The 12,511-nt window shown below is 39.0% G+C and overlaps 1 protein-coding gene across 1 annotated transcript; it reads right to left on the reverse strand.

Annotated features, from left to right (window-relative positions):
• Positions 1 to 12,027: 12,027 nt before the first annotated feature.
• Positions 12,028 to 12,510, reverse strand: LOC106798530 (uncharacterized). The gene has a single exon (XM_014775128.1). It carries the CDS (start codon positions 12,508 to 12,510, stop codon positions 12,028 to 12,030), a length of 483 nt encoding a protein of 160 aa, XP_014630614.1.
• Between the last annotated feature and the right edge of the window lies 1 nt (position 12,511).

Here is a 12,511-nt window from a genome sequence, read left to right on the forward strand (position 1 = left end):
TCATGAACATGCAAATCATAACGATCATGATGAAGGTTTATGGGAGAACATTCGTACATAATTGCGTATGAAGAAAGTAATGTATATAGCATATCTTATAATTGTAATACATTTTTGTATGTTGATATTGAATTTTGTGGTTATATGTTGTTTATATAAATGATGATGTCCTAACTCAATTTGTTTGACTTACGCAAACTAATATGGCAACACCCCCAGGATCCCCTCCAAATTCAGATATGTCTTTAGAGGCTACGTCTAAGAAGACTAGACTATCGACCCGGCTGAGAAGTTTGACTGTCTGAGGTTTGGATCAGCCATGACCAATGGTTAATGTCAATCCTACCACTGGGAAAGGATCAAGCCCCCAGAAAGAAAAGTTCCATAGTTATTTGGGGGTTGTAGCGTGTGAAAAAATTCCTATTATCCACTCAAGTGTGAATGATGTACCATAATCTTTAAAGAACCTAGTTTGGGATGACATTTTGGTTAGTGCGAATTTAAGTTGACATTAATATTCGACACATGTTTAGATAATTTAAAATTATTATTACTCACTAACTGATACATAACAAATTCGATTTGGAGGGAAAACTTGACATCCCTGAAGGTAACAAGGATAAAAAGAAGGCGATGTCGACAGTCACGACTAGATGGAGGCAATTTAAGTCGTCCCAAGTGACAAAATATGTTTATGCTGACAATGACAGTCATTAGAAAGATGATCCTTCTATTAAGTGTGGTATTGATGTAGCAACATGGGCAAAATTTGCAAAAAGTCGCCGAACCCCTACTTGGCAGGTATATTTAAGGACTTTTGAAATAAAAAATTTAAATTCTTATCATTTATTTATTTACTTATTTTGTAAAAATTGTTGGTGGTTATTTGTAAGGGAATACAGAAAAAGGCTTAGGAAATTCAAAAATAGAATGACTGCCCTCACTTACTGTCTCGTGGGGGTTATGATCTACTAGAAAAAAAACTATTGGAGGAAAAAAGGAAGACACGAGAACAACAAGCAGAATTTACTGAAAATTCTTCATTGAGTCTCGACCCACCATCATTGGTTTCAAGACATGTGAAGTGGAAGATGGCCCGCACAAGGCGATATAGGCAGATGACCTCTACAGCGACACAAGAAATATCAGACAAAATTGTGAGTAATTACCTCTGCGTTTCACAGTCTTACTTAGTACATCAATCAGAACCTATGATATGTTTAATGTCATCTTGTATTTTTAACAAGACTCTTTAGAAGAACATACGACCCAGGGAAGCCTTGTTCTGCATGGTCGTGATGACATATTGAACATGACTATGGGCCGGCCAAAGCATCCAGGTCGCGTACGTGTGGCAGGGACTAGTGTCACAATTAGCCAGTACTTTGGACAGACATCTCGTGGCTCAAATAGTTCTTGTAGAGGAAGAAAATAAAAACTTACAGGAAGCATGGAGGAGGACGGTAGAAGAGGAACAATTGAGAAAAGAAGTAGAGGAAGAAAATAAAAACTTACAAGAAACGTGGAGGATGACGGTAGAAGAGGAAAACAAACGCAGTTTGGAATTAATTAAACAACAGTTGAAGCAAGCAATAAAATTAGAGTTATCCCAAATTGCATCACAGCACTCACCGCCACTTGAGCCACCTGATATACAAGTGGTAGTTGCAGGTGTGAGCACCAAGGGGAGCTGTGCTGAAGCTTACACAATTCCATTAGCTAAAAAGCCTTCTGATCTGCACATCGACATTATGGGCTTGTACGTAGTTCATGACCAGTGTACTAAACTAGTTGCATTAGGAAAAGTGTATGACAGTGCGTTTACCATACACAATATCCCTTATGCAGATGATGTGGTTAGGGTGAGTGTTGTCAAAGTTTACCACGGTGACGCTTATGGGTCCCCATTGCAGTTACTTTTTGTGCATTTATATCTCAAGGAAATTTCAATGGGGGTTTATCGGAAAGCACACCAGATCGTCAAGTATTTAAAATTAAAACGGATGAATCCGAGTATCGAACACAGAGAACTAATGTTAGCCAAAATTAAGTTCAGAATTGAAGCATTGTTGATAGAACATGTATAAGTGATAATTTCAAGCAGAATTTAAACTAAACTTGTATGCTAAAAACTATAAAATCCAAAGTAAATAAAATGATAGTAGTAGGTACATATGTTGTGTCTTTCTAACAAACAAGCTAATGCATAAAAATATATTTCTCTAATCAATCATGCTCTTGTATTCTATGCTGTAGCCTAAATTACTAAACCCTCGATCCCTCGTCAGGCTGAATATCCAAGCTTCGTCCACAGATCCCTCATGTAAGACTACACCCGATTTAGATAGCCCTCTTAGGTTTAGACTAACTTAAACTGAGTTTCATCCGCAGATCCCTCATGTAAGACTAGACTCAGCTCAAGTAGCTTACGAAAGTGTAGCCTAATTTAGCCTAAGCTTCGTCCGCAGATCCCTCATGTAAGATTAAGTTTCGATCCTGCTTGAATCAAGTTCTAAGGCAACAGTACATTTCCCAATGCTAAAGTCGCCTAACTGTGCACACAAATGGGTGATCAGACCAAAAGCATACAAACATTAAGCATTGAAGGAAGCATTGAACACAGAAAACAAAATCAATTAGATATTAGGTATTTACATTAGCTGTTCATTAGAAATCCCCAACTAAGGTGTTTAGCCAGCCATTACAAAGAAACCCTAACAATAAATGAGATTAAAAGTAGAAAATAATAGTTCCTTACACAAGAAGGGGGATTCCTCCTCCTCTTCTCAGCATCTCACACTCACTCTCTACTCAATAATCTCTCTCAAATGACAAAACCTAGGCTTCAATGCACAAGTTGCTCCTCTTTTCTGCTTCTAGGGCTTTTTTCCCCAAATAGGCCTGTGGCTGCTCTGGAATTCTATGCCTTGGCTGTCTGTAGAAGCTTTCATAAAAGTGTAATAAAAGTTGTACCCTAATTCTGCACAAGATAGGCTTTAAATAGGCTCTGAAATTGCGACGCTGCGCTTAGTGCCACCCTCGCGCTTAGCGTGAGTAAGTGAAATTGGGCTTAGCGCTAGTCTCGAGCTTAGCCTAGCTGAAGGCACTTGCTGCGCTTAGCGTGCGGCTTTGATGTTGATGCTCTGCCAGATTCTCTTTGGCGCTAAACGCATTGAAGCTGCGCTTAGTGGTGGATATGCGCTTAGCCCAACTGCTACGTTTTGCAATTCAAAACTTAGCCTCTTTTTCACCTGAAAATGCATAGATTTCATCATTACATCCAATGGAAATTTTCTAAAGACAACATTAACCATAAAACAAGATTTATTTACAAAATTTACTCCAAAATAACCATAAATTGGGGAACTATACAAGCTTTGGAAAATGATTTCTATACAAAAGTTAGTCATATAAAGCGACTAACAAACTCCCCCAAATTTACAGTTTTGCTTGTCCTCAAGCAAAGAAAGAATAGTTCACTTGTCCTCAAGTGACAAAGACAGTGTCCAATCGAACGAAAATGGTGTTTGATTCACCAAGGACATCAACCATATGAACTGAATATCATGGAATGCCTAAATCAATCACCTCTCACAAGTATTAGAGTCACAACTGAAATAAGCTAGTAAGCATGACATAAATCAAGGAAGGATCATCAACCAAAACCTCACAGTCATTGTTTCACTCAAAATCAAGTGTTTAGGCTTATTCCATCATAAACAACCAACACAAGTCCCAACCTTTTCATTTCATCTCATATCATACAGTAATGAACACACAAAAATGAATCCGAAGGACTTTCTAGGCTGGTAATGGGGTCAGGCTGCCAACAATTCATGGTTTTTCTAGGATTCAAAAGCTTAGGTTCTAGAAAAACATTCATCCATAGAATAACCTTCATTTTTTTTCATTCATTCATTCCTTCCCCGTACTTGCCCTTTTTCTTAGGCACTTAGCTTTCATGCCTGAATTTATAGCATACACACTTATTAACTTTATTTATACTTACAGTTTTTTTTTGGTTTTTTTTTAACACAGAAAATAGAACCAGTGTGTATATACTATTTTCTTTGACCATTTCAATCCTTACCGAGTGCCTTCCCCAAATTTGGAACAAATTTACCTTGATAATACCTCCCCCAAATTTGGGACAAATTTTCCTTGAACCATCTTCTGTGGATGATGCTCTCCTACAACCTAAAATAAGGTAGCAGAAGATATAACTGAATAGGCTCCAGGTTCAATCAATCAATTAATTCATTAAGCTCAAACTGGGTACAAGGGATAATTCATTCAATCACAAGCTTAGCTTTTTGGCTAAGTAGTTATTCATAATCAAACATGGCCTTCATCATCCTCAAGTTCATGCATCCAATCCATACTTCAGAGATTCACGCAAAAATCAGCACTAAACGATAGTCGTTTCTCTCAAAATTTAAAGATCACACTCTCACCGGGATATGGTTAATGCATTCCTTCACAATCAATCTGACAACCGACTAACATTTTCAGACATAATTTCAATCATATGCTCATTCTCTTCTAATGACGGCAAACTTGATCAAAACAATCATTCAATCATCCCAATCCATTCAATTCATACATTTGCTCAATCAAATCATTTTCAAACACTCATTCCATACCAAACAAGCCACTGCATACAATGTTCAATCAATTCACTGTTCAATCAAGCTTTTTGTACAAGCAATCAAACAACTATGCTACTGAAATTAAAATACTAAAACATAAAACCTGAAATTTAAATGACATAAATCATAAAATAACTGAAATTAAACTAAAGTGTTCATAATGCAAAAAATTTAAACGTCCAGCTCCTTCTGTGGATGGTCTTCATTAAGATTCAGTGTTGATGGTTGAATCTCCTCAGGAGCAGGTGCAGATGGTGGAGATGGCTGTGGGGTCTGAGCTGGAGTGGTCGTCTCCTCTGCTGCTGCTGGTGATGGTGCTGGTGCTGGCGGCTCCTCAGTCATAGGCTCCTGGGCTGTGGAGGCCCCATCCCCTCTAGAGGAAGAAGGCTGGTCTCCTAGCCAGGCCACCTGTGTGTCAAACTCCTCCATGCTCATAATGGAGGGCAAGCCCAAGCCTTGAAGGCTCTACATGATGATGGACTGCCCTCTATGGATGCTCTGGAGCATGGAGTGAAGCATCTGGGAAGTGAAAATAAAATCTGCTGGATTTGTAGAAAGAAGAGCTGGTAGTGGAATCTGTGAAGGTGTTGGAGGAATCACTGGGATCTTTGTGGAGGAAGAGGGAGGAAGTGTAGAAGAAGAAGGACCTTCTGTCTCTGATGGTGCTATGGAAGGGGCCTCAGATCTCTTTCCTCTAGCCTTCTTGGGTCCTCTGAAAGTTACTGTTGGATCATCAAGATTCCAATAGTTCTTCTTAATATAAGCCAAATTATTGGCAGGACTCAGGCTCTCCAAGGTCAAGGAATCAGAGTGGACTCCCCGGGCTTTACATAAAGCAGTGATTAGGGCATGAAAGCCAAGCCTCGAGGAGTCATGCTATGTTATGAGTGTAATCTGACTAGAAATGAAGGATCCAAGATTCATATCCATCTTCTGTATAAGTGCATATACTAACTTGGCCCTATCTAAATTAATGTCAGAAGTATGAGAGGTGGGGGCCAAGTTAGAAAAAGAAAAGACACTCCAAGTTTGAGCAAGAGTAGTCAAATTTTTCCTTAAGATCTTCAAGGGTAGTCCATCTGAATTCAATTCAAATCCCTTACCTGGGATACACAAAAAGGCTGCTAACTCTTGCTGGTTTGGCCTTAACAACACAAATCTTACATATGCTGGAAGACTTTCTCCTTCCTCTATAATTACTGGTGTTTCCAAAAAAATAAAACTCTCGTACAAGTGCCACATGTAACAACCTGCCTCATCGTTACGATATGCACACTCTAATATTCGATAATTTCAATTTTTATAAAAAGAACTCCCTTAATTTTTGCTTATGAAAATAGAAGTGATTTTGTCACAACATAAATTCATCCAACAACACGTCATTACTTAAGTGAGTATGCATAATTACATAGAAACAATAATTCGGTGCATGTCATACACATAACAAAAATTAAATTTGTTCATAAATATAATTAAAATCCTAGTTTTACATCTTTAACTCAACAAAATAAAACTTAAAAACCAACTACGGAGGAGTTGATTACAAAACACAACTCTCTCCCGAAATAACGCCAACGTCATCACGTCGACTCGGCGGCTCCTCACTAGAATCTTACTCCCTGCACCCTGCCACTGTCATTCTGCTCCCACGAACAAGGTTCGTGATCATCACAGGTATCAACCACACGATACGAAATTGCAAGGATGAGTTCATTATAAAATGAACCAATACCAATTCCAAATAACCATAATTAGCAAGGAACATAGGCAAACATGATGAGCATACACAACAATCATTATTCAACACTCATATCCAACAAATATTCATCATCCGCATCCAACAATTACTCAACACTCAGATGCAATGTGGTACGTACCAACAACAACCAAATCTCAAGAAATAGCCTAAGCGTGTCCACACGACACTCTCACTTAGGGAACTGTGCTGAGTTTGTCAAGACCACCCGGTTGTGCACGTAACAGCCCCCCACCCATAGGTGATCAGCCTGAGAGCCCAAAGGTGTTCCCTACCAGGTGACAACCCCCTAGTACAAAGTACACATGGCCACAGTTACTCTATTTCCTGTGTCGTATGAGTTATGATCGCGGCCAAAAGTAAGTGCCAAAGACCATGGACCAATTAAAGTGCCTAAGCATCCCCTCAGAAATGCTTAGATTCTCTAACCACGCTAGTTACCCACGTCTGGGCCATCCGACAAGGTCAGTGCACTCTACCCCCCATGACATACACTCCATATGACGTATGATCATGGCCAAAAGCTAGTGCCAAAGACCCTAGAAGGTCAGTGCACAGTGCCCCCCACGGACATACACAACATCCAACGTATGAACGTGGCCAAAAGCTAGTGCCAAAGACCCTGGAAGGTCAGTGCACAGTGCCCCCCATGAACATACACATGCCAATGCATTTCCAACATCAATCAACATTCCATTTCCATGTCATTCACAACATAAATATCATCTCATCTCAATGACTTTATCAACAACAACAACAACCTCATTTCATATTCACATATTCATCAATAATAACAATTCATGTTGACATGGTCTTTATTAACAACGTCATCTCAAATCAATATCATCATAATTATCATTATCATCACATATCAATTAAAATCCTCAATAGTGACATCAACAACAAATCACATTTCACACATATATATATTTCTTACATGCCTGAGATTCACACTCACGGGTCTTCAAACAACACAAATCAAACAAACACAACAATATCATTCATCACAATACATACATATATCGCATCCTATTCGTAAAAAACATAGGTTCTCTTGAAAAAAAACCAGCATGCATATCAATAACAATTTTATCGCATCCCATTAGTTAAAACATAATTTTCTTTGAAGAAAAATCAGCATGCAACAAGGACAGACAAATATCCTCATAGCCAGGTTCCCTGACCCTAGCTATGGTGTTAAAACAGTAAATTTTATAATAAACTCCCCTCACCTATTGTGAGCTACCCGTAGTTTCCTCGTCACGTCACTTGGAGATGTATTTTTCTTTTCCCCTCGTCGGTTCCACGCAATCCTCTACCATACCAAAACGAAGGAGACTTAATATGGATTTCAAAAAATAAAGCTAATAAAAGTGCTCTGGGTCAAACACCCACATCACTACATGAAAGAGCTAAGAGCATTTCGGGTTTTACAAAGGAGCATCATTTGGAAATTCCGACCATGCCAATGTGACCGGGGTTCAGTGTAGGTTACGAAAATAACATGCATTTCATGAAAGGATAACGTTTACAAAGTCTCTTTCTCTAGGGTTTTTCAAAGGAAGCATAAGACATGCAATGACAGTTCCAAAGTGAGAAAAGATGCAAAGACAAGCTGAAACTAACAAGAAACAAGTGTAGAACCATGGTTACCTCGAAGGAAAACGAAAGGTCAGACTAGGGTTTCGTTCTCTACCGAAACCGCGAGCCAAGTTGGAAGATTCCGCTTCGGTCGAAGGGTTCCTCTCAGTATGGGGTTGCAACGGAGAACAACGGCGGTTTGTGGTGGCCAATGGTGGCTGTGGGTGATGGAGAAAGTGCTTGGGACGTTAGAAATGGCTTTGGAAGAAAGAAAGAAGAAGAAATGATGTTTTTTCTAAGCTACACAAAAGCAAAGGCTGAAAACGCTCAAGTGAGAAATGGTCTCGGACACGGAAATGTCGCGCACACTCCAGACATCTTCTCAAAGATCCCAACGGTCAGATCGTGGACAAGTGTCTTGTGAAACTGTAGACCAAATTTCGAGAAGATCCAACGGTTAACGAAGGCTGGGAAGCATTTTTATCGAGACAGCTCATGTAGCTTCCTCAAGAAGTTTCATTAAGAGGCTTCCTCAAGAAGCTTCCTCGTGGCTTCTTTGAGAAGCTTTCTCAAGAGGCTAATTTAAGAAGCTAGATCCTTATCTACCCACACTCCTCTATTAACTAAATTAGCCTCCTTAAAAATAACGCAACAAATAATCAAACATCAAACATAATTACTATATATATATATATATATATATATCAGGGTGTTACACCACATCAATACTTCCCTCTACTAGATTTGCTATCTTCTTATGCCAGTTCCTTCTGTTTAACTCCAGCTGAAATTCCTCAAATTCATTAAATGACAACTGCACATTTCTTTCCGGAATAATCTTTCTGTCAAAGATATTGTTTGTACGACGATCCCATGCTTCTCGGGATGAAAATTTGTGTCTATCATATCTAGTTTGAGAAGATGAAGAAGCAAGGGCTTTTCTTTTCTGAGATGCCATCTACAAAATGTAAGACAAAACACACAAGATTAGCACAAGTTTATTCTAAAGAAAACAGAAAAATTAAATTGAAAACAGAGCTGGGCGCTTAGCACGCCTTATGAAATTAACACAAGCGTTGCGCTTAGCTCGAAGACACAGAAAACATTTTTTTCTGCAGAATAGGCTTAGCACACAGGGGCGCTTAGCCTAAGTCTACAATTTTTAGAAACAATAGAGGACTGGGGCTTAGCGCAACATGCTAGCACTTAGGTCAGCCTCAACAGAGAGACACTGAGGCTTAGCGCACAGGCGCGCTTAGCCTTATTACAAAGGTTAAAGAAACAGAACCTAAGTGGCGCTTAGTGCAGCAAACTGAGCTTAGCGCCTGAACTACACTGGGTATGTCAGTATACCATTGACGCTTAGCGCACAGATGTGCTTAGCGTCTACAACGTTTTGGTTCAACAGCCAAGATGAACGCACTTAGCGCAACTGTTGGATCAAGTGGCCTCAAAATAATTAAGAAGGGGGGTTGAATTAATTATGAACGTGTCTTGACTAATTAAAAATTTATCCTTCTTAATGTTACTATATTCAATTATGCTTTACTACTAAGTTATGACAAAGTAAAGAACAAAAACAATAACTTAGACAAAAGTAAAGCGGAAATAAAAAAGTACACAGCGGAAAGATAAAGATTGTAAGGAAAAAGAAGACAAACACAAGATTTATACTAGTTCGACCACAAGCCGTGCCAACGTCCAGTCCCCAAGCAACCATCGGTTCTTGAGATTTCCAATAACCTTGTAAAATCCTTTACAAGCAAAGATCCACAAGGGACGTACCCTCCCTTGTTCTCTTTGAACAACCAAGTGGATGTACCCTCCACTTGAACTGATCCACAAGAGATGTACCCTCTCTTGTTCTCAGTATTACAACCCAAGTATATGTACCCTCTACTTGTACCACAAAGGATGTACCCTCCAATGTGTTAAGACAAAAAATTCTTAGGCGATTAGTCCTTTGAATATTTGTAAGGGGAAACAAAAGATATCTCAGGCGGTTAGTCCTTTGAAATCTTTTGTTTAAAGGGAAGAGGAAGAATCAAAAGAATTCTCAGGCGGTTAGTCCTTTGAATTCTTCTGGCAAGAGAGAGAATGAATGAAGAAGAAGAATAGTACAAGTTTTTGGCCAATGAACTTTTCTTGAATAAAGAAAGTTTTGAACAAAAACTCTTAGAAGAATGCTTTGAATGAATGAAAGAAATCTAAAAGTTCTCTCTTTAAAATTCATGCCATGGTCACATATTTATAGTCATTTGATGACTCAAGTTAAAAGTTTATGACTCTTGGCAATTTCTTCAAAACTAGTCACTTTTTAAAAGTTGTAACTTTTTTGAAAACTAGTCACTTTAAAAGTTGTGACTTTTTTGAAAACTAGTCACTTTAAAGGTTGTGACTTTTGAAAAATCTTCAGAAACTAGTCACTTTAAGAATTGTGACTTTTGGTAATTTAATTTTCAAAATAAGTCACTAGTAATCGATTACTATCATAGTGTAATCGATTACACATCAACAGATGTGACTCTTCATGTTTAAATTTGAAAATCAAAGCATTTATAAACACTGGTAATCGATTACAAGTATTGTGTAATTGATTACACAAGTTTGAAATGATTTGAAATGTTTTATCACAAGTTGTGAATCTTGAAATTTGAAATCTAACATTTTAAAACATTGGTAATCGATTACATGCTGATGGTAATCTTTGGTATCATCAAAATAATCTTGGAAAGCATTGCTTCCACAATGACATGGTCCGCTTAGCGCGATCATCAGAAATCTGAAAAATTTTAACAGTTGCGATGAACAGGCTAAGCGTGGCAGGTGTGCTTAGCACGTTCATCGCGAATCCCATAAAGATACACAGGGGTTTTCACCCCTTTTTAACCACATTGCCCCTAATGGGCTTCTAAACTACCTAAAGTCCTAAAATACCTAACCCTAAAACTAAGTAAACTAACGTAACAACAATGCTAACTAAGAAAACATAAATCCTCCATCCTAAGGTGTGAAGCATGAAATACAAAGAAAAAGGGAATCAAGAACTTACTTGGATGTGTAATGCAGAGTATAAGGAAGCAAAAGATGCAGAGGGGCAGTAAGCACACAACAGAAACAAAAATGCTTAGGGATGAGAAAGTGCAAAGGTTTGGGTGCCAAGGTAGCAACCCATGTGCCTCTGCCTCTACTTTTTAAAAACTAAAATTCGTATGGCGCGCTTAGCGTGCAGCTGCGCTTAGCGTGCCAATGTGATGTTTAAGTTTAAAAAATTGGTGCTTAGCCTAGCCTCGCGCTAAGCCCAACTTGAAGTTGTAGCTTCCAGTAAGCATTTGGGGCTTAGCGCAGCAATGGCGCTTAGCGCTTTCTACAACACCAAAAATCTTTCTGCAACATGCGCGCTTAGCGTACATCAAGCTTCAACTTATAGTGAGTGATTCAGGCTTAGTGCCACTACCTACGCTAAGCGCACTTCCAATGACTTCAAAACAAAATGATGTTGGCGCTTAGCACATCCTTCCCCGCTAAGCTCAGGTTGAAAGATCAACTTACAGAATGAATCTAGGGCTTAGTGCAGGATGGCGCGCTTAGCGCAGCTATAACAAATTTTCACAGAGAGGAAGTGGCGCTTAGCGCACCATCCATGCTAAGCCCACTGCTTAAGGTGCAACTTACAGTGAAGATGTTGGGCTTAGCACAGCTATGTGCGCTTAGCTAAACCATTCAGCAATTCAATCAGGGTTCTTTGCGCTTAGCGCGAGCTAGCTTGGCTTAGCGCGTGAAGAGATGGCGCTTAGCGCAAGGTTTGCGCTTAGCGGATAACAATCTGAAAATTTTCTAAATCATTTATGCTTATCTCTTCACACAAAATTTTAAAAACCCTTTTTGTTCATTACTAAACAAGCTGAAATCAATCATAATCACAAGCAAGATGTCCTAACTACATGCAAGAATAAAAATGAAGATAGAGAAGGGAAAGAAAAGCTGGGTTACCTCCCAGTAAGCGCTTCTTTAACATCATTAGCTTGACGCATCATCCTATTATCCAGGATCCAATAAAGTTCCCACTTCAAGGACCTTGATCTCAGCTCTTCTTTCCCCCATTACATGAACTTTAAAACAGACATTTCGGTCAGGTGGTTCTTTATCTTCATGAAATAGATCAAAGCTGATTTTCTGATCTTCTACGCCCATTTGCAACATCTTCTTTCCCATATCTACCACACAACTTGTAGTAGACATGAATGGGCGACCAAGAATGAGAGGAATATTAGCTTCCTCTTCTATGTCTATCACAACAAAATCAGCTGGGAATATAAGGTGTTTCACCTTCACCAAAACATCTTCAATCAATCCATATGGTCTTGCGATAGAGCAATCAGCTAACTGGAGGGTCATGCATGTAGGTATTACCTCTATCTCTCCAAGTCGCCGGCACATGGAGAGAGGCATTAAGTTGATACTAGCTCCCAAGTCAATGATAGCTTTTCCTACAACAACCTCACCAATGGAACATGGTATCATG

Source organism: Glycine max, chromosome 4, assembly GCF_000004515.6.
Source record: "Glycine max cultivar Williams 82 chromosome 4, Glycine_max_v4.0, whole genome shotgun sequence".
Classification (NCBI taxonomy): Eukaryota; Viridiplantae; Streptophyta; class Magnoliopsida; order Fabales; family Fabaceae; genus Glycine; species Glycine max.